The following is a 24,334-nucleotide window of genomic DNA, read 5'->3' on the forward strand; positions in this document are numbered from 1 at the left end:
TTTCTCAGTTTCAACATTTGATATGTTGTCTTTGTACTATGTCCAGTAAAATACACTATATTGCCAAAAGTATTCACTCACCCATCCAAATCATTGAATTCAGGTGTTCCAATCACTTCCATGGCTACAGGTGTATAAAACCAAGCACCTAGGCCTGCAGACTGCTTTTACAGACATTAGTGAAAGAATGGTCGCTCTCAGGAGCTCAGTGAATTCCAGCGTGGTACAGTGATAGGATGCCACCTGTGCAACAAGTCCAGTCGTGAAATTTCCTCACTACTAAATATTCCACAGTCAACTGTCAGTGGTATTATAACAAAGTGGAAGCGACTGGGAACGACAGCAACTCAGCCACGAAGTGGTAGTCCACGTAAAATGACAGAGCGGGGTCAGCGGATGCTGAGGCGCATAGTGCGCAGAGGTCTCCAACTTTCTGCAGAGTCAATCGCTACAGACCTCCAAACTTCATATGGCCTTCAGATTAGCTCAAGAACAGTATAGAGAACTTCATGGAATGGGTTTCCATGGCCGAGCAGCTGCATCCAAGCCTTACATCACCAAGTGCAATGCAAAGCATTGAATACAGTGGTGTAAAGCGCCGCCACTGGACTCTAGAGCAGTGGAGACGTGTTCTCTGGAGTGATGAATCATGCTTCTCCGTCTGGCAATCCGATAGATGAGTCTGGGTTTGGCGGTTGCCAGGAGACGGTACTTGTCTGACTGCATTGTGCCAAGTGTAAAGTTTGGTGGAGGGAGGATTACGGTGTGGGGTTGTTTTTCAGGAGTTGGGCTCGGCCCCTTAGTTCCAGTGAAAGGAACTCTTAATGCGTCAGCAGACCAAGGGATTTTAGACAATTTCATGCTCCCAACTTTGTGGGAACAGTTTGGGGAGTTTGGCCCTTTCCTGTTCCAACATGACTGCGCACCAGTGCACAAAGCAAGGTCCATAAAGACATGATGAGTGAGTTTGGTGTGGAAGAACTGGTCTCGCCTGCACAGAGTCCTGACCTCAACCCGATAGAACACCTTTGGGATGAATTAGAGCGGAGACTGTGAGCCAGGCCTTTTCGTACAACATCAGTGTCTGACCTCACAAATGCGCTTCTGGAAGAATGGTCAAAAATTCCCATAAACACAAACCTTGTGGCATGCCTTCCCAGAAGAGTTAAAGCTGTTATAGCTGCAAAGGGTGGGCCGACATCATATTAAACCCTATGGATTAAGAATGGGATGTCACTCAAGTTCACATGCGTGTGAAGGCAGACGAGCGAATACGTTTGGCAATACAGTGTATGTATTGTTTCAATGATTTGCATATCATTGCCTTCTGTTTTTATTTTCCACAGTATCCCAACTTTTTTTGGAAAAGGGGTAATATGTAGAAAATTATAAATATTGCGTTTGTGTTATTTTATTTTAATAGTAAAATCACTAAATATTTCCTGAGTAATACCATTGACAACATTTTTGAGAAACTTGAAACTGTCAGTATGCTAGCCAGATTCCTAAGAAATATAAAAAGATATTTCAGTAACCGTGGACTTCTCAGAGTTAGTCCTTCCTGTTTTTTTAAATGACATTTTATGTTTTGGTAACACCACTGGCAAAAACAATCTTGGGAAAAGATTTATAAGTAAAATAAAAATAAAATAAAACAAGCATTAAAGTTGCCGTTTCACATAAACATAATGTGTGAAGTCACTGCTTTATTTTTGCGTGAATCACTGAAATAAAAAAGTTCGTAAAGTTTTATAAGTAATGTCTTACAAAATAGAATATGCATCTTATCTGTGTTTAATACATCAAGTCTACTTTCGTGTTGTTGGGCATGGGTCATCATTACCACTTCAGTGAAAACAGAGCTGGCTCTCAGTGAAGTAGCTCCGCCTGTTGTAGTGTAAACGCACGCATGTTCACACAAACACCCTTTCACAGAGAGAGAAAGAGAGAGTCACATGCCACAGAACAGGTTCTTTGAATGTACCAGGCAGGCTGACTTCTAAACTTGGTAGCGGCTACCGTGTGATGCAGGTGCAGCGTGACCAGGTCTCTTGCCTTAAGTATAGTCACTTCACACCAGAATGCTGGAATGGTGAAAAAGTGAGCTTTTCAGTGAGCTTCTGAAGGATCTTATTAGCACAGTGTCATCTCTGATTCAGCTGATTCTGTGAGCTGCCAGTTAAATAAGGTAGGAGGCTTAAAGAACTAATAAACTGTATAACTATATGACTTTCTAACTATGTATGGCCGCTGTCAACTAGATATAACTTTATAGAATATAACTTTATAGAATTATATATATATATATATATAAGTATATGTATATATATATACATATATATATATATATATATATATATATATATATATATATATATGTGGTTTTATATATATATAGAAACAGTATTATGCAAATGTTCTAGACAGTTCTTATACAAAATTATTATATTTGAAAAGCTACTTAAATGGACAGTAAGCATTTATTTGCTCAGAATAACACTAATATTAGAATTAATACTAATAACGTTAATAAAATAAGCAGTTGTAGTCCAATATTAACTGTCAAAAAGAGATTTCCAGGATAACAAAAACATTTTTATAATTTTTAATGTAAGTTAATGTAACCAAATCGTTGTAATTTAACAATTCTAAACATTGGCACCAACAATTTATGGAGTTTATAAAAAGCAAAAACACACCTACAGCTTTGGTTTTAAAAATATTTGCTCATTTGCTTAAGACTTATGCACAGCAACATCACCTGCATATATTGTTGGTATAGTGCTGTCAATTGAGTGTGGAGACATACCATGTATTCCTGCGTATACACACACACACACACACATATACACAAATATATACAAATTCCATATTTAACCCCTTAAATGTCCAGGGTCTGCCAGCGGGCCCAAAGTTTTATTATACACTTCTACTAAAAACAGCTCAATCAGTTTGCATTGAAGTCTCTGAAGTAACTGAATAATAAGCCTGGGATTTTAAGGGGTTAAGTCTGTTCTCTGTAGAGGACTTGAACTTATAATTAACTTACGTTAATTAACTTAAAATCGCTACTTATTGTATTAGTTGTTTGTATTATTTATCTATTATTTCATACTATATTCATGTATATGAACAGATTTGAAAAGAATAACAGCTGACATGTAATTCACTTTCTCACTTCTTTCTCTGATAAAGGTGATATTAATCATAATATAGCATTGACATATCGTGTATGTGTAAAGCTTTTTCCCAACTTTTCCCAACATCGTACAGTACTGTGCAAAAAGACTCCTATGCACACTGTTTAACCATTTATCTTGGCAATGAGTGTGTTTTTGCTTGAAAACATCAAATCATAATATATCATGAGAATAACCGACAGAAACATAAACACAGTAACAAGTAACAAGATTTCTTAGTTTCTAAAAAGTAGGTGATGTTTTGTGCTCGAGTTTGAAGAACAAGTTTAGTTCCAGATTTCTCCTGGACGCCGTCAGCCAATGCATGAATTGGCTAAATTCTAGCAAAGTTAGTTATATTTATTATAATATTGTGTTTTTCTGAGCAAACAGTTACCAGTGACCAGACAAACAGCTTTAAAAATGTAATTTTCTGCCTTAAACTTAGTTTGAAGTGGTAGTGGTTGAAATCTTCCTCTATGAAATGAAATAAAAAAGACCATTACTTCATTAAAAGGCTACTAGCGCTGCTCTGGCTATGACCCTGCCTGCTCTGGCTATGAGTCTGCAGTGGTAGCAGAGGAGAGTAAAGTTCAGCAACCTCACTGCTCGGCTTTAGTTAAATTCATGTGCTTTCAGAGAGGGGGATACAACAATTATTTATTATCACCCACCCCTAATTCTTCGGTGATGTGAAGCTGAAGTCAGCTATTCGCCAGCTTCTTGTTCGAGTTTTCCCGTTCCGCCTTAAATGGTACAGCAGTTCTGATGCCTGAGATGCCATAATGTAACTGCTGCACCATTTAAGGTGGAACAGGAAATTTAGCTACATAGCTACTGAGACAACAGCATACTGATAGCTTTTTATGCTTTTTATGAAGAAAATGACCATAATACATCGAAACAACATTAAACTAAGATAATACAATGGTTATCGTAATTTTTTATAGAGAAAATACTTACATTTGTGGGTTTCTTTGGTTGCCTGCGCAGCTTCGCCCTACCCCACTATCTCAACCAAAATCGGGAAACCCTACCCCTAGGCGTGAACACGCAAAACGGAGGGGTAAGGGCTAAGTGGTAGGGAAAAGGGTGAAATGGGATTGGGCCTTAGTCTTGAGTGGCCAACAAAATTGTTTTAAACTATTTATCTAAGCACCAACTGTGTTTTAGAATAAATTCAACAAAATAAACACATTAAAACATAACATGACTATGTTTTTTTTATATTTTTTAAAAACATTTTTAATATGTTAGAAGAATACAGTTAGAAGAGCACAGGTTTGGTTCCTGACTTCCTGCTGCACTCCAGCAATTGCACAAATGGTTTGTGCAATTTCTATTCAACATATTGAAAAAAAACGTGCCATAACTTTAGCACAAACCACATTTTCTTTTTTTCCCCAATATGTTAAATTCAGCAAATGAGCAGCAGTTGTGCATTAAAGTGTGTTCTCTGCAGCTGACAACCTTACTTATTTACACTCAACAAAATGTAATTTGACTAGGGGCGCCCAAGGTTTGCATACGGCTGTGTCATGACTGGCTCAACATCATGACAAATGTAAGGATCTGGTGCAAACATCTCAAGGACAAAAACTGTAGACCAAAATAACTCCAAAATAAGAAAATAAACTAAAGCATAATGCCCAAAAGAACAAAAGAAAACAGGCCCAAAAAACCAAACTGCCCAGGACACAGAAACAAAAGAACAAAAGAGAAGCCCCCTCGCCACAAGCACATCACACCAGTGTAAGTAGTGTTCTTGATGAGGCCTTCAGCCCCACCCACTACAGCTCCACCTGTAATGGCACAGGCCCGTCATACACCACCCCCTTAAAAAAAACAAACAAACCAACAAACAAAAACAGGACAAGAAGAAGAACAGGTCCAACAGCTCTGATCGCGCGACGTCATATCCCTGTCGATCCATCCCGAACCGCTCAGCCTCCCCAGTCACCAGTGCCCACCAACTTTGGCACCTAGGAAGCAAATTTTTTTTTTTTGGCTTTTAACCCAATTATCTACCCAATTTAGTCGTTGCCAATTCCACCCGCTAGTTAGGACTCCCCCAATCACACAATACTATCAACGCTAGGAGGGCAAAGGCTAACACCGGCTTCCTCCGAGACGCTACTGCTTCTTTTCGAACTGCCACTCACGCAACGTCACTGGACAGCCGAACGCGCTCGGAGGAAAGCGCCAACCGCCAGATCTGTTACATCAGCTAACAGACGCCTGCGCTGACTAGCATCGCGTTAAGTGAAGGGGGGAGAAGGAAGGGCCATCCTACCCACCCAGAGAGAGCGAGGCCAATTGTGCCCTCTTGGACTCCAGGGTATGGATGGCTGTAGCGTCACCTGGGATCGAACTTGCGATCTCCTGATGATAGGGCCAACGCTTAGATGGGACGCCACACGGGAGCCCCCAGAATCAATTTTAAGGCAGAAACTGATGGGAAGAGGTAGCAGAAGAGAAACAGAAAACACTGGACAAAAACAAAGCAGCAACCAAAAATTAGGTATTCACTATTAGGGCCACGTGACAAGGCATCAGCAATTATATTATCAGTACCCTTAATATGCCAGATGTCCAAGTGGTACCCCTGCAAAAACAGACACCACCTCATCAACTGCTGGTTTGGGTTCTGTAAAGAATGCAGAAAAGTAAGAGGATTGTGATCTGTATACACTACCAAGGGACGACCAGAACCCACATAGACCTCAAAATGTTTGAATGCTCAAATCAATGCCAAAGCCTCTTTCTCTATTAGGGAATAATTCAACTGGTAGGAATTGAATTTCCTGGAAAAGAAACCCACCGGAGGATCTATGCCATGCTCAGAAACCTGCAACAAAATGATTCCCACACATTGCTAGCATCAACCTGCAATTTAAAACACTGATCCAATTGGGGTCCAGCTAAGGAGTGACTTCAACTCCTCAAAAGATTGCTGACAGGATGGAGTCCAGTCAAACATTGATATCATGCTTAATAAGATTCATACAAGTGGGGGTATCTGGAAACAGTGACCCATATTCGCTGATCAGTTTAATCAAATCTGAACGCTGCAAGGCAGGCAAATGCCCAAGCATGCTATCCAAATTATGCAAAGCTTCCGAATTTTTTAACTGGCCCAGCAAAACACAATCACCAGGGTCAAACTCATCAGCAGGTTCTGAAATGGGAAAAACAGAAGGATGAGATGGCTCTTCAGCAGAACTGGCATCAGCCAAAAGTACACGTTTAACATCAACTTGTACTTTGTCATTTAACACCTCTGACTTTTCTGCATGAGACTCACGGCCATAATAGGGCTTTAACATGACAGATTCTAGTTGACTTCTTTCTGTCTGGTTTCTCCAACAAATAGTTAAGATCAGACGTCTGCCTCTCCACAGTATACAGACCAGAAAATTTGGCCTGAAATGGAGAGCCAACAACAGGCAACAGAGCAAGTACTTGGTCACCTGGCTGAAATACACAAACCTCTGATCTGCGAGCAAAGAGACGCTTCATCTTATCCTGAGAATGGCTGAGCTTTTCTTTAGCAAATTGACCAGCCTCATAGAGACACCTTTGAAAGTCACTAACATAACCTAAAACATTTTTAGGTGGCTCTGCCATTTTTAAATCGTCAGTCAGTAGTGACAATGGACTCCGCACACAATGTGCAAACACAAGTTGATTAGGACTAAATCCCAAACTTTCCTGTGATGCCTCTTTAGCAGCCAACAATAACCACAGCAACCTTGATTCCTAGTCCCCTTGCATTTGAACACAGTAAGCACATAGCAAAGACTTGAGCATCTGATGGAACCTTTTTTAAGGCTCCCTGGCTCTGGGTATGGTATGCAGTAGCCTGGTTTCACATGGAGATGTTTTAATACCTGGCTAAACAAACTAGAAGTAAAATTAGACCCTTGGTCAGACTGAATGACTCGAGGGATTCCAAAAACTGAGATGAACTGAGTCAAAGCTTTAACCACAGACTTTGCAGTAATAGAACAAAGTGGATAAGCTGCAAGATATCCAGTGGCTTGACACATCACAGTCAGGAGATAAATATTTCCTGGGTAAAGGGCCCACGCAATCCACTATCAGATGCTCAAATGGTTGGCTAATAGCAGAAATAGGGTAAAGGGGAGGACGTTTCAACGTTTGACTAGGCTTACCAGTTAACTGGCAAGTCTTAATGTACGAAGATACATCCTTTTTAGTTGCCTCAACAAAAAAAAAATTGCCACAGTATTCCATTATAGGTTTTTCTAACTCCCAAACGTCCCGACACATCACGAGCAATCTGCAAAACAAGGCTACAAAACTTTTTTGGCACTACAATTTGAAGAATAGAGTCTCCCACAAAATGAATGCCATGCCATCTCAACAACAGGTCACCTTCCGAAAAGTAACCTGAGGGTAGATCTTTAATAACAGCGGCAGGTAGGACTTTATTAAATAACTCACCAAGAGAAGGATCAGCACGTTGCTCTCTTACCAACACTTCAGGCAAAACAGAAAGGCATGAGGGAATTTCAAACCTTTTACCCTCTGAAATTCCTACTAGGGATGAAGGATCTTTGGGTGGGGAAATTTTACTTGTGGCATGCGTCACAGCACAAGACATAAATATCTCAGGAGAAACGTTCTCCTCCAAACCACCCATTTGAGTGACCGGTGTGGAAGACACAACCACAGATGGAAGAGCATCTCGCCACACACGTTCTCCCGCAAGATGATTACCCAGAATCAAATGCACTCAAACAAGAACACACACCCAAATTCCACCTCTCCCTGGACCAGATCAGACTTTAGGACAACCCTATGTAAAGCAACAGACAAAACATTCAGTCCAATTCCCCTAATCAAGACATCACTGTCCATATAGGAATCAGAGGATAAAGGCAACACAGATTCTAATATAAAAGACTCTGATGCCCCAGTATCCCGCAAAATTCTAATAGGGACTTTCTGTATAGAGTCCACTAAATGGACAAGTCCATCCATCACAAAGGGCAAATAAGCTTGTAAAACAGGTCTTACCCATTTGATAATCTGCTGCGTCCTCTGCATTGAGTGCAGAATAAGCTTCCAGAGCCTTACCAGTAAACACACACTGTAACAGCCATGCCCTTGCATCGGCCAGACGCTCAAACAGTGGAAAAAACACCAGTCAACATCCCTTTCATCAAACCTAGGCAGCAACTGAAAATACTTAACTACATCAAAACCAGGTAACTCAACAGCACCAGCCGAAAATCCGGTATCTGAAGGTCTGCCAGCCTTAACCAAATCCAAACGATATTGCTCAACTTCAAGTTGCTTTTGCTCCAACTGATGCCTAGACAACTCAATCTGCTTCTCCACCTCTAACTGGGTTTGAATAATGTTTTCCTTAGCTGCACTTTCCAACAATATTAACTCTTTTTGCTGTTCAAAATTCAAAGAAGCTGGCAAAGATGAGGGACTAGGAGAAACTGGTAAAGTCTTTAAAACACCCTGATCTACCAAGGCAGACTTTAATATAACTTTAATGTTCTACTTCAGCCGTTTATCAGAGATTGATAACCCAACATCACTCACTCACTCACTCACTCACTCACTCACACACACACACCATCTAAACCGCTTATCCTTCTGGGTCGCGGTGGGGTGCTGGAGCCTATCCCAGCTGTCATTGGGCAGGAGGCACCCAACATCATAATGACGCACAATTTCAAGCAGCTGATCCTTAGAAAACCGATCCAGTAAGTCCTCAGAGGGAGACTGAACAAACTGACTAACAGAAGCCATAGCCAACACAAGGCAGACTCAGCAAACAAACAACTCAAACAGGGGGGGAGGCAACCGCAATTGCAGTTCCCCCTAACTATTAAACCAAAACTATCTAAGCTCGACCTAGTCTTCTTCCAAGAGCTGAGTCACTTTAAGCACCCAAATACCAGCGGGGCCCTCAGCCCAGAAGTGGTACAAAAATAAAAAAGGCAAAAAAAACTAAAAAAAACAAAACTCACCCCCCAAATAAAACAGTGCCCAAACACAGACACTCCACTAAACCTAGCAAAGGGAACTGCAATACAAACTGACCCAGCCCTGCAGAGTACTCAGAGTCCTCGCAAAGTCCAGAGGATCCACAGCGCCATGCAGAGGACCCCAGGCTCACCCCAACAAAAGCCCGCACCAGACCAAACTAAACAGCAAGCAAAATCAGCCAATGCAAAAACCCAAAACAAAACACTGCATGCCCCCAACTACCCCAAAAAGAGAGGGGAGGAAAAAAAATCCAAACATCAAAAAAAGCCCCCACATTGGTCATGACTGGCTCAACATCATGACACACAGTGAATAAATGAAAAAATGATTTTAATAGAAATACATTTAAGGATCTGGTGCAAACATCTCAAGGACAAAAACTGTAGGCCAAAATAACTCCAAAATAAGAAAATAAACTAAAGCATAATGCCCAAAAGAACAAAAGAAAACAGGCCCAAAAACCCAAACTGGCAGGGCACAGAAACAAAAGAACAAAAGAGAAACTCCCTGCCACAAGCACACCACACAGGTGTAAGTAGTGTTCTTGATGAGGCCTTCAGGCCCACCCAATACAACTCCACTTGTAATGGCCCGTCACAGCTGTATATGTGTATTACCTACCAACAGTCTTTTTCACTGCCTAGTGCTAGACTCTAGACTCTCTGGAGGTACACAGAGCTCATCATCTGCTCAGTCAGTCTTAAAGAACGCAGCATAACTCTGTAATGAGTTAGTTCTGAACACCGGGCTGTACGTCTGCATGCAAAAGTCTGGGCACCACAACTGAAATCATATTGAAAACAATTGTTTTTAGTTAACATACAAAACCTTGTTTGGTCAGAAGCTCACACAACAGGAATGCAATGTTTGCTTTCATGGTTTTGACATTTGTCCTAGAGAGCCATCATGGCTGAGAGACACTCTGACGCTGCCTTGCAAAAAACTGCAGTTTCAGATTTCCTTGCACATTTCTAGAATACTCAGACTGGACACTGAGGTTCCTGCTTCTAATTCATGTAAGTGCTTCATGTTTTGTATAGACAGGCTTTACAACTTGTCTGAACTTTAGGGTCATTTGTTGCTGTGACTGTTGGTTTCTAGTTGGATTAGTTATGTATGACTTGATGTCACATTAACCTTTAAATGGCCAGGATCCAAAGTTTTATTACACACTTCTACAACCTAAGAATAGCTCAATCAGTTTGCAATCCCAGAGAAGAGTGTAATAAAATGGGATGGGATGCTGTATTGTCAGGGTTTAAATGTCACAGAATACAAATACTGAGAAAACAGTATCTGTATTCAATCCAAGTTCCATTTTGTGAAGCTAGTATTCAGAATATAGTTACTTTTAAATATGTAGGAGAATACTTTTAGAATACATACATACTAAATCAAATAAATACTACCTTTAAAAGAAACCTCATCGATGCTTGTTTATTAACTATTTTATTAATCTCAGTGTAACTGAACTCTGCTAAAGCCTGAGTGGACTGATAAACCAATGTGATCAGTTATTACTCTCAGTGTTACTGAGCTCTGCTAAAGCCTGAGTAGACTGATAAACCAATATGATGATCAGTTATTAATCTCAGTGTTACTGAGCTCTGCTAAAGCCTGAGTAGACTGATAATCAATGCGATGATCAGTTATTAATCTCAGCGTTACTGAGCTCTGCTAAAGCCTGAGTTGACTGATAAATCAATGCGATGATCAGTTATTAATCTCAGTGTTACTGAGCTCTGCTAAAGCCTGAGTAGACTGATAAATCAATGTGATCAGTTATTAATCTCAGTGTTACTGAGCTCTGCTAAAGCCTGAGTAGACTGATAAATCAGTGTGATGATCAGTTATTAATCTCAGTGTTACTGAACTCTGCTAAAGCCTGAGTAGACTGATAAATCAATGTGATCAGTTATTAATCTCAGTGTTACTGAGCTCTGCTAAAGCCTGAGTAGACTGATAAATCAATGTGATGATCAGTTATTAATCTCAGTGTTACTGAGCTCTGCTAAAGCCTGAGTAGACTGATAAACCAATATGATGATCAGTTATTAATCTCAGTGTTACTGAGCTCTGCTAAAGTCTGAGTAGACTGATAAATCAATGTGATGATCAGTTATTAATCTCAGTGTTACTGAGCTCTGCTAAAGCCTGAGTAGACTGATAAATCAATGTGATCAGTTATTAATCTGTGTTACTGAGCTCTGCTAAAGTCTGAGTAGACTGATAAATCAATGTGATGATCAGTTATTAATCTCAGTGTTACTGAGCTCTGCTAAAGCCTGAGTAGACTGATAAATCAATGTGATGATCAGTTATTAATCTCAGTGTTACTGAGCTCTGCTAAAGCCTGAGTGGACTGATAAATCAATGTGATGATCAGTTATTAATCTCAGTGTTACTGAGCTCTGCTAAAGCCTGAGTAGACTGATAAATCAATGTGATCAGTTATTAATCTCAGTGTTACTGAGCTCTGCTAAAGCCTGCTAAAGACAACAGTAATGGTGATGGTTTTGGTGATCTCTGAAGAATAACCTTTTTCCTTTCCAGTTAACGTAATACTTATTATTGACGATGTTTAGGCTGCAAATAGAAAATCAACATTATGAAGATATGATGACAATTCACTTACATCCTTGGAAGACATGTCCATCACCAAATTTTGATGCAAATTTTGAATTTGCTGTTCTCTGTTCTAGAGAAATCAGAATTGTTCACAGTGGTGGTGATAGGAACCAGACGTCTAAAGAATTTAATGCCTGTAAAAGCTCCCTCACAGAAACTTACATGAAATACTTTTTATTTTGCTGTTGCCTCATACACTGTTTTGAGATAAACTTTGGGCAAGTACATTTTAACCATTCATTCAGGGTGTTGTAAGGGAAAATAGTGCTTAAAGAAAATTTATTTTTTCAGATTTACCACTGTTTTACCATTTTCAACATCACATATAAAAACTCAGAAGAAACATGTAGGTTTACTGGTCATTTTGGAAAGCAAATCTGGAAATGGCTATCTGTCTTGGTGTTGTGGACATCCATGGTTCCTATCAACACTCTTGAAAAGAAATCCCAGTCAGTTTCTCTATAATGAACCATTTACATCAAACCACTCAGAATAACTTTGTTTACATCACAATATTTGAATTACACAGAAATTAAAAAGGAAAAACAAACAAACAAGCAAGTGGTGGAATTCCCTTTTAACATCTACAGTACTATGTAAAGCTCCCTTTGGGATTATTTCAAGAGAGAACAGTCCAGTCTTAATACATAATACTCTGCTATATTGTTGAGAAAATATCATGATATTGAATTTTATCAATGCTGTCATATAATAACACCATGTATATGAAATGACTGACTTGCAAAGCCCTAAAAATGATGTAGACATTTGATCTCATTACTGATAGGAGACAAAAAGTCCAAGGCTTAAAGAGTAAACATAAACCAGCATGACCTGTGCTCAGACACATCTATTATACCTAAACGTTGGCAGGAGAGGACAGAATGAAATAATGCAAATGAAAGCATCTAAATCAGTGATGCACCGAACAGAAAAACGGACCAAAATGGAAACTCAGGATACACTTAAGCAAAAACCAAAACCAAAAACTGAAAGAACTGGTTATTTTATATGTAATTTGATGTTTTATTTATGCTTTTAAATTAAAAGAAATAATGCTGAACATGCTCAAATGCGCTAATTGTCGGGTTGGGAAAGAATACTGAGGGGACTAGAGGACTAATTTAGTATTTAATAGCTAAATAATATTAAACATTAAAAGTTGTAAAATTAGGAAAATATCATGTTTCATGGTTTCCCAAAGGCATCTTAAGCTGAATTCCAAAGTGACTCTACTATAACAATGGAAAACACCTCATGTTTTAAATATCGAAACACGTGGATGTGGCTTTGGAACTCCTGTCTAGCAGTCTGGAGTTTCACCAGCAGTCACTTTAGCGTTCATCGTTTAGAGGAGAAACAGCCATAAACTTCGTCATAATCTAAAACATGTTTTCAGTAACAACTTTCAAAATTAAAGTTATTACCAAAAGATATTACGTTACTCAGTATTATTTATGAGATTTCCATTAAAGAATTTCACTACATCAGGTAAAGGCCATATGGAACACAGCTGCAGCAGACCATGTTTGAGTCTTTCACTGTTGATTCGCTGCTGCTCAAACAGTTTGTGCTGTGCTGATCAGGACAGGAGAACGAAGAGCCATTACTGTTTCTCATTTTTATTACCAGTCAAACTTTGACACTTCATTGTAGAACTATTTATCTTTATCTTTTTTTGGACTGAAACCAAAAGCGTCACTTTCAACCAAAAACTTTTTTGTGTGGCCAAAATTTTTAGCAGGACATGTTTGACTTTTTACTTTACAATGAACAGAGAACCAAGAATGTTTTTGTCCCGGCACAAACATCTCGCCCAATGCCAAAGAGTGAACATGGCCTCCTCTCATTCGTTGAACCTTTAAGGCTGTTCTTTCCTACTGCCAGTGAGAGTTTTCTTTTCCATTCACAGTTCCCAAAAACATACTCATTTTTCAGCACCAGAGGCTAAAAAGATTTGCACAAATACTGCAATGACATGTCAATAACTAAGGTCACCAGGTCCAGCAATAATATTGGCTGAAGCCCCCCAGCATTGGACTGTGGAGCAGTGGAACTGCGTTCTCTGAGGTGATGGAGCTCCATCCAATACCTTTGGGATGCGTTGGAGTGATCCAGAACTTGTCATGTTCAAATATCTAGTGTAAAGCCTTCCCAGAAGAGTAGAGGCTGTTACTGCAGCAAAGGAGGTGCAAATTAATACCCTTCATATCAGAAGAAACTCTGGACAAGCAGGTGTCTACAAACGTAAGGCCATATAGCACATAGATATAGATTCATATCATATGTTTCTTCTTAGCTATTTAAATCATTAGTTATCAGTTTCAGCCCTTTGTCCCACTTTCTTTAGTGTCATTCATTGAATCACCTGAATCGTGTATTTCTGCATGACCTTTACCCACACAAAACAGTCAGTTCTGGTAGAACAGGTTCTCTGAGCAGACTGAGGGACTAAAACCTAAACTGGAGTGGTGGGGGCAAGAAGCCAAAACAACTCGCTCTTTCCGTTTGTCTCTGATTGGTATCCCACTTTCTTTTTAGAAGAAAGATCAATAGCTGCTCTGCTTCATCCCTGATTTAATGAACAATTTAATGCAATTGAAATATTAGGCCATAAATGTCAAACCCAGTCAAAAACAAGGAAGAAACAGCTCTACGGTAATGCTAATGCTAATGCTAATTTCCATATGGGTTTCTAGTGTGTTAGTGCTTAATGGTGAGTCACATATTTTTTGGCTGTTCTAGATTAAATACAGACATCTGAAGGCGCTGGGGGATTTTTGGGGTGGGGGATTTTTCCCAATTTTCTCCCAATTTAGTCGTATCCAATTTCACCCATGAATTAGGACACCCCCAATCACACAACACCACCAGTGCTAGGAAGGTGAAGGCTAACACAAGCTTCCTCCGAGTCATATGATTCCAGCCCAGCGCTCAGAGGAAAGTGCCAACCGCCAGTTCTGTTACACCAGCTAACAGATGCCTGCGCTGGCTAGCATTGCTAGCTCTGTGATGGTGGAAGAGGGAGGGCCATCCGTTGGACTCCAAACCATGGAAGACTGTAGCATCACCAGGGATCAAAATTGCGATCTCAAGATGATAGAGCCAATGCTTAGTCACGCTGGAGCCTGCACCTCCCCAGTTAGTGGTTACACTGACATGTAAGACCTTCAGGTCAGCTCCTGAAGTCCTAACCAGTAGGAGAGCTCGCTTGGCTGTATCTACGTAGATAACACCGAGAAAAAAATCCTGATTGGATCATTCTTTGTTGGGCATTTCCAACCAACACTTAACAGTAAAAAATGACTATTACTTACTGAGTTTAAATACACAATACAACATTATCCTGTTAAATAAAAATGAACTAAATATTCTTTTTTCGACATGTCTGTATCATCTATTATATATTATGCAATATTAAGTTCTAGTATTAATATAGTATCTAATAATTAACTCATTCACACCGAGGCCTTGATTATACTGCCCATACATGCATAGTGTTCTATAAGGCCTTGCGTGAACCTTTTGAACTTCTATAGGCTGTAACAAAGGTTGTTGTGACACATACTATGACTCATCCTACATTACTCAGCATGCTTGTTATGTAAACATGTTGCCTTTAACCGTTAACCCGTCTTGATTCACATATGCCTTTAAGTTGCTTTTGCTGTGTGCTTTGTATCTGATGAATCTCTAAAGAAGTCATCGTGTAATTTAACACCACTGGTTTTCACTTTGAAATATGCTGGAGGCTGTGCTATGAAGATATATATAGTCTTTTCCAGGAACAATAGTCCTTTCAGGTTCTTTCTAGGAACTTACGCAGCAGAGTGACTCTACATTTAGTATATCAATAGCATACTGGGTGGGAAAACCAGATCATGATGCTAGTGATACTATCTCCTATTCAGTTTCATGATGTCATGTGGGAGTGCTTTGATGACAGGTTCAGCACCAATCAGTTCACACTGTTTGTGGCCTGTACTGACTTCTGTTCAGAATTATCCACGATATATATATGTTCTATTGCTTGTTATAAAGGTAATGAAACATACTTGGTTTCTAACAATAACTGCTCAACTCCAGAAACATTTCTATCGGACACAGAGACTCGAATCATGTTGACTGACTTGCAAGACTTGTGAAATTTTAGCCTGAGGAAAAAACACAAACAAAAGAGGTTAAACCAGGAGTCTCGCCTGGCACGGGCTTCCGTAAGGGGTGGAGAGTGAAAGAGCCTGAAATTTCAGTAAGAAAGCAAATCTACTGTAAACAACAATAATCATTTTAACTTATAAAAGTGAGTAAACTGGCTATTTTCAAATTTTAAGTTCACTGAACAGAACAATGGGCCTCATTCACCAACCGTTCTTTGGGATTTGTTCTTAGGTAAGAACTGAATCTACACACACTCAAGAGCACAAAGGCGTAAACAATTCTTAGGAAGATATTGGTGAATGAGGCCCAATGTGTGTTCCATTCTGTTATCTCATTATTTGAAGCACAATAAAATATAGATTTGAAGGCAGTCAGGTTACTTACTTTTATAAGTTAAAACTCCAAAAAATCACCCATTTGAAAACCAGCCCAACCTGAGCCTGAAGTTGTACGTGAAAAATGTTTACACGATGCACTGTTGGCCCCGTCAGGCTCAGGTTGGGTTCAGACCTCTAAAAATGTTTGTCAGGACATTCACTAAATCACAAGCCTTTCATTATAGAAAACCCTCCAGAACTGATACACTACATGCAGTAAATGTAGTGTTTAAAGGAAACAGGCAAAACAACTTGAAATGGTTGGCTAACATTTTAGATAGCAAGTATGCTAGCTAGTACACTAGCTAATTTAACTGAGGTTCTCAGCTAATCTAGCTAAAGATTTTGCAAATTGCAGATCACAGTCCCTTTAAAACTTCAGCTGGATTAGCTATTATGCTAGCTAGCAAGCATAGTTGCTGTACAAACTAGAGCTAATAAACCGTTTCAGGTTATTGGGCCTCTTTCCTTTAAAGACTGAATTTAATGCACATCTGTCCTTCAAACTGATGGTTCTTCTGTAATGAAAAGCTCCTTATTTGAACCTGACAGGTTTTAAGTACAAAGCAATGCCTGCAGCTAATAATGAGACTAAACTAAAATTCTGTAAGGACTCCAGACTTGACGCCAGAGACATGAGAGTCGCTAGCCCAGGGGTCGGCAACATGCGGCTCTTGTACTGCCCTGTTGCGGCTCCACAGCAGAATTTGATTTTTAAGTAAAAATAAAATAATCCTCCTTTGCAGTAAAATAAAGCTCTGCTGATCGTTTTAACACAGTTTTAATAATAACTGGTCTTAATCGCTGGAGTTAATGAATAACTGCTAATTCACCCTTCGACCGTGAAGATTGGTGCACAGACTGCTGGTCACACGGCAACAGTCTCGCCTAGCTAGTAGCTAACGAAAAGGCAAAGAGAAAGATTTAAGATGAACATCGATAATTTGGAAACGAATGGACTCATTTGCATTTATAAGCACTGATGTGTTTAATCTGCGACGAAAAACAGTCAAACACTAAAAAGTTGCAAAGCTGAAGTCGCTACTCATTCGAATTTTCCCATTCCAACCTTAAAGGGTTCCTGAGGCACTAGAATGTAACTGCTGCACCATTTAAGGTGGAACAGGAAAATTCTAACGAGAAGCTGACTTCAGCTTTATGACTTTTTAGTGTTTCTTCATTGCAGATTAAACAAAAAAAACAAGAACAAGAAGCTGCCTTCAGGCTCGAAAGATTTGAACAATGAGAGACTTTTCACAAGAAACTATTCTACTTTCGAGGAAAGGTTTCCTGTGGGACATGCAAGAAAAGTGGCTATAGCTGAGCTACAGCTTAAAGCAGAGCAAAGTAAGTCTGCAGTTTCGTTTATATTTTAGATTCTTAGCCTGTACTTGGACATTAGCACATACTGAAACATATTTACAGCCAAGATGGTAAAACATTACTTCAATAAAATGGACATAAGATGTTGTGGCTCCCAAGGTGGTTTGATAAATGTTAAAAGGACAAAATGGCTCCTCTTAACATTTGGGTTTCCGACCCCTGGACTTGCGTGAAGCCACTTGTGAACGTCTCTGCTGTCTACTAGTAATGAAGTAACGGAGTTATTAACTAGTTAAATAAAGTATCTACTCTTTCACAGTGATTTAGCGCATTTGGTACTTTCAGAGTAAAATAATCTTACTCTTCTTCTCACTTGTTGTTTTTATTCATTTTTGTTATATTATTCTAGTATATTTCTAATAAAATATTCAAATTAAGTATTTCTATTTTTTAGATAACCATTAAAAGAGCAAAAGAAAAATGGGCGGCACGGTGGCGCAGTGGGTAGCGCTGTCGCCTCACAGCAAGAATGGCCTGGGTTCGATTCCCGGCTGGGTGACCAGGGTCGTTTCTGTGTGGAGTTTGCCTGTTCTCCCCGTGTCTGCGTGGGTTTCCTCCGGGTACTCCGGTTTCCTCCCACAGTCCAAAAACATGCAGTCAGGCTGATTGGATTGATAGATCCCTAGGTGTGAGTGTGCGTGTGAATGTGTATGTCTGTCTGTCTGCCCTGTGATGGACTGGCGACCTGTCCAGGGTGTATCCTGCCTTCCGCCCAATGACAGCTGGGATAGGCTCCAGCACCCCACCGTGACCCAGAAGGACAAGCGGTTTAGATGATGGATGGATGGATATTTCCAGCTGAGGAATCAGTTAGCTGGCTTGCTAACCTTAACTTAGCTGACTTAGCTAGACCGCTATTGTGGTGAGAGCATGAAGTGTCATTTTATTTTGTTGTCTTAGAATAACTAAGCATGGCAGCTCTTTAGCAAATCTAAATCTGTAGTTTATTATAAAACTAAAGCTTTAGTTTATTGCCAGAGCCTGTTAACCAGCTAATTTGGCTAATGCTTCCCACAGGCAGTCAGACAGCTGAACAGATTTGGTTGATGGTGCTTTGCACATTCAGACTGAACCGCTACCTCTAAACAGCTCTGAACTATTCTTCATACTCATCTGTTTCACTACACACTTCACCCAGTGATTTTACATAGATATTATACTTCACCCACTTCACACTGTAATCTGTAATCTGTAATCTGTAATCTCTAGTTCTTGACTGTGTTTACACTGCTAGCTGTCACTGCCCAGCGATAATAATACATTGACAACAGCAATTTCTGCCATGGAATGACAGCTGGTCTATGTTTCTCTCGCTCCACTGTCCACTGTTTTATTTCTGCTGTCCTGCACTTAATGGCTACATGCGGTCGTCTGCAAAAGTTTTGGCACCCTTGGTCAAATGACATCATCTGTTGGTGTTCCAAGTGAAAATTAAAGCTAACAGTTCCTCTACAGAGAACACACTTCGGCATGTTTTAATGCACAGCTTGCTGAATTAAAAATACTGGGAACATGAAACGTGGCCTGAGCAAGAGTTATCGCACATTTTATATTTTATGTTTCAGATTTTTTCCCAACAAGTTAAACTTCAGCAAATAAACTGCGCACTAGAATGTGCATGCAATTTAAGTTTGTTCCCTGTACACTCTCAGAAAAAAGGTATGAAACTGTCACTGCGGCAGTGCCCCTCTAGTCACTGGTGTGGTACGCTCAAGGGTACATCTCTGTACCTTTAGTTAGGGAACACTATAGTACCTTTGTCAATTAAAATGATATTTTCTAAGTTGTATTGACTCCACACACCCCATCTCGTCTCCAGGCTTTTTATTTTATTGTTCTGTTTTAAAACATAAAGTTATGAAGAGGTACAAATCTGTACTTTTCACCTGGGAAAAACTAATTTAAGGTACAAAATTTAAAATTGGACCTTAAAACCACTGTAGTACCTTTGAGGGTAAATTTACTTTGTTTGTACCTTGATGAACGAAAAATGTACCTACACGGTACCTTTGTTTCTAACAGTGTAGAGGATATGTTACCTTTTTTCACTTAAAAAAACAATAAAACATGCAAGTTTGACTGGGGGTGTTCAAGCTTTTTCCAGTTTGTTGTCTGTATTTACTATTTTTATTGCCTACTGTTTTCAGCCACTGCTCTGTGGTAAATGTAGCACTGTGTCCTGGACGAACTATATTTCATTCCTCAACACGTCTGTTGTGAAAAGGAATGACAATAAATCTGACATTGACTTTAACTATTGTTAGGGTAAGCTAATGGGTTAGTGTAGGCAACGTTAGCAAGTAAATCCAGTGAAACCTTGAACCATCTTTCTGTAATGCTAATATTAACTTAAAGTAAAAAACCAATTACTGGAGTGGTTTTTCACTATACAGCTTGTTTATGCTTACTTGAATATTTTTTATTAATATCTTTACTTATCACAACTGTGGCCAACCAGTCCTGCCAAGCGACCTGGATGTGAAACTCTAGGGAAGAGCTTATATTAATAAACCTGAGCTACCTAAAGTATACTTAAGTCATTATTTGTATACCTTACACCAGTGGTTCCCAACACGGGTCCCCATGGCCCCCAGATAGTCTACCTTTTTGCGCCAACCCAACTCGCAACACAGTGAAAATGTAGGCCCTGAGGACTGGGTTGGGAACCACTGCGCTACACTACCGTCTTTACTCGAATGTGAAGGTAAATCTACATGCAGCATACATTAAAATTTTTTTTTTCTTCCCCAAAAGCCCTATAGTGTTAAAAATTATTCACATTTCAAAAGTAAAAGTTAACTATTGGTCTTCACTCAAACGTTAGACATGAACAGTCTCACCAGAGGACGAAGATGTTAGATCAACACAATGAAGATGGAATCTCTTCATGTTGAAAGGTTAAAGTAAAAAATACCAAAATTGGAACGAAATAAGTAAAAAGTAAAGTATAAATTCCTAAACATTATGCTGAATTAGTACAGTAATGGAGTACTTGCTCTCTGTTACTCTCCACCTACGCACTGAAATTTATCAGGTGGAATATACTCCTTACCACCTTTATGAGATCATGGCAGGTCACTGGTTATTACTCATATGACATGATCATCACGATTTTACTGAAAAGTTTTGTTTGTTTAGGGTGGAAACATGTCCCATCACCTGCCCAAGTCAGGTGCTCAAAAGTTCATTCTGGGGTTCCTCTTCACCTGCATCACAATGGTTCTGTACTGCCTTTCTACACCTGCTCTCCAGGCCAGCACAGAAAGGTATGTCATTAAAGTTCTCAGAAATGACAGAAGAAGTCACAAAGAAATAGAAGCACAGATGAACTTTATCCTCAAAATGTAATGGCAGTGTTTTAAACCATGTACTGTGGTGGAAAGCTGAATAATAAGTGGCAACCATCTAGCAGTAGAAGTAAGGTGACAGGACGTGTGGTACAATCTTGAAGATGTTTGACCACCACACTTCAAGATTGTACCATTCTACCACAGTCTTAAAAATAAAGGTTTTTACTTTGGATGTACGGTTCTAGTAAAAACCTTTAATTGGTGTAGAACAGTGGTTCCCAGCCTAGTCCTCAGGGAACCCCAGATGGTCCACATTTTTGTTCCAACCCAACTTGCAATATATAGGCATGAAGTGAAACTGTGGACTGCGTGAGGTTTCTCATGGGCTGGGTTGGCATGCACTGGTATAAAACCTTTACATTATGTGGAAATTATTTAAACTTCACTCTTAAAAAAGGTTCCTAAATGGTTCTTGGCTTGGATGAATGGTTCTAGAAAAAAACTTTTACAGTATGTGAAGGTTCTTTAATTTTTAGGGTTCTCCACATTCATATATCTCTTTCAAAATGGCTCTTTAAAGAATCATTTATTGAAAGGCTTTTTAGGGAACCAAAAGTGGTTCTTCTATGGCATTCCTACAAAGAACCCTTTTTTACACCTTTGAGGCAGGAGTAAATCAATGAACAGACATGTGGTATATATAAAGATCATGTCCAGTCACTTTGATTTGCTACTATAATAAAGGTACAAAAAGTGTTCTTTGGAGTATCGCCACAGAAGAACCACTTTAGGTTACCTGTCAATGGTTGGTTCTTTAAATAACCATTTTTGTAAATGAGATGTAAGAATGTGAAGAACATTTTTTTAAATTTAAAGAACTTTCACATACTGTTAAAGTCTTTTCCTAGAACCATATGTCCGAGCCAAAAACCATTTAGCTTCTTCACATTCATACATCTCAAAAATGTACAAGAATGGTTAGGTAAAGAACCATAAATTAAAAGCTTCTTTAGGGAACCTAAAGTGGTTCTTATGTGGCATTGCTTGTATCTTTATTGTAGTAGCAAATCAAGAGGTTTCATTAATGCAAATCACTCTGCCATGAGTGGTAGTCTGTCATCTTCAGGATGATACCACATGTCCGTTTACCTCGATTTACTACTACGATAAAGGTGCAAACAAAGGGTTCTTTGTAGCAATGCCGCAGAAGAACCACTTTTGGTTCCTTAAAAATTTTAAATTTTAAAAATCCTTTAAATTTATTTTTGAGAGTATAGACCAGTGATTGCCAGCACTTGTCACCGATGCCCTACATAGTTTAATGTTTTCTTTGCTGTAATATTCAGTCAAATGCAAAAGTTTGAACATTCCAGTCAGATGACATGTTTTGCTGATTTTCTAAGTGAAAACAAGTTAACACATCCTCTACAGGGAACAAACTTAAATATGACCTTTTTCTGCAAAGTTTAGTGCACATGTTCTATTTATTTGCCAAATGTAACACTTTGGCAAAAAATATGGACTATTTTTTCTTTTTTCCTCCAATATGTTAAATTCATACATTAAAACAGTAATTGTCCATTTAAATGTGCAGATGTGACAAAAACTTTGACCAGGGTGCCTAAACTTTTGCATACGACTGTACCTGATGCAACCCATGCATCAGTTAATTAACAAGCATTTCCCAAGCTGAAGTACATGAAATACACTAGGATGTCCAGGACAGGAGTTCGCCAGGATCATGATTGGTACCACAGTTCTAGACTATTCAATGACCTTGATGATTCACAACCTTCACAAACAGCAGCTGTGTAACCTGCCTCTCTCATCTATCCTCAGACTTCCACTGACTCCTCCATGTACATATCAAACAACTACAATGCAAGGACGGAGCTCCTATCTGTCTCGGGACACCAGAGAGTTGAAGCGCTGCATACCAAAAGCGAACCTGATGTTCCTAAAGACCCATAAGACGGCAGGCAGCACCATCCTGAACATCCTCCTCCGCTTCGGCCAGAGAAATCAGCTGAAGTTTGCTCTTCCCAACAGTCGCAACGACTTCTTCTACCCGGCTCCTTTCGACCGCATGCAAGTGAAGGACTACAGGCCAGGCGCCTGCTTCAACATAGTCTGCAACCACATGCGCTTCAATGCGCCCGAAGTGGAGGCTCTCCTTCCACAAAACGCCTTCTTCTTCACCATCCTCAGAGACCCGGCGCTGGTTTTTGAGTCGTCCTTCCACTACTACAAGAAGGTGGTACCCCTAACCTGGAGGATTCATGGGGAGGACAAACTGGGCACCTTTTTAAACGAGCCAGAACGCTACTTCAGCCCAGATGGGTTCAATTCCTATTATCTTAAGAACTTGCAGCTTTTTGACCTTGGCTACGACAACAGTTTGGAGCCCGAAGATCCAGCAGTGGATCAGGCCATCCAGGCTGTTTCCGAGCGTTTCCAGCTGGTTTTCATTTCCGAGTACTTTGAGGAGTCACTCATTCTGCTCAAGGATGCCCTCTGCTGGCAGATGGACGACTTGCTTTTTTTTAAGCTCAACGCACGTAGAGGTGCGAGTGTATCCCAGCTCACGCCTGAACAGACAGCCAAGGCCCGTGACTGGAACGGTGCAGACTGGAAGCTGTACCGTCACTTTAACACCACTTTGTGGGCCAAGGTGGACGCCTACGGCAGGAAGCGGATGGAGAGGGACGTGCGGGAACTGCGCAGGAGGAACATGGAGATGTCGACCATCTGCATCGACGGCGGGACGGCGGTGGAGGAGGGAGACATAAGGGACCAAAGCATGAAGCCCTGGCAGCCGCTGGGAGAAAGCTCTATTTTGGGATACAATCTGAAGACCAACATTGACCAGAAGTACAGCGAGCTCTGCCGAAAAATGCTAACCCCTGAGATCCAGTACTTGGCAGAACTTGGAGTCAATCTGTGGATCACCAGATTATGGGGCTGGGTTAAGGTTATTTTATCATTATAGCAAACAGAAAGACAATGTGGCAACAGACCTCATGTTTCTGGAATAATTTATTAGACTTCAAAACAGATTTTATTGCAGTTTCCTTTGTTTTTTAATAAAAGACATTTAACGTCTTCTATGGCATAATTTTGACAAAGAAATATGTGTGTGTGTTTACAAGTATGTGTGTTTGTGCCCATGCGTAGGAGGGTGCATTTGCTCACTCATTTGTGCTGTGGTGGAAATACATGCTGAGAGACATCACATCCAATATTTTATAGGTGTGCGTAACAGTAGAGACTGAAAATTGCTGCTTCA

The 24,334-nt window shown here is 39.9% G+C and overlaps 1 protein-coding gene across 1 annotated transcript; it reads left to right on the plus strand.

Annotated features, from left to right (window-relative positions):
* Positions 1–1,998: 1,998 nt before the first annotated feature.
* On the plus strand, positions 1,999–24,072 carry gal3st1b (galactose-3-O-sulfotransferase 1b). Its single transcript, XM_036595100.1, has 3 exons — positions 1,999–2,188; positions 20,897–21,024; positions 22,888–24,072. Exons 2-3 carry the CDS (start codon positions 20,906–20,908, stop codon positions 24,035–24,037), a joined length of 1,269 nt encoding a protein of 422 aa, XP_036450993.1. The 5' UTR covers positions 1,999–2,188; positions 20,897–20,905; the 3' UTR covers positions 24,038–24,072.
* Positions 24,073–24,334: the final 262 nt, after the last annotated feature.

This window comes from Colossoma macropomum, unplaced genomic scaffold, assembly GCF_904425465.1.
Source record: "Colossoma macropomum unplaced genomic scaffold, Colossoma_macropomum, whole genome shotgun sequence".
Classification (NCBI taxonomy): Eukaryota; Metazoa; Chordata; class Actinopteri; order Characiformes; family Serrasalmidae; genus Colossoma; species Colossoma macropomum.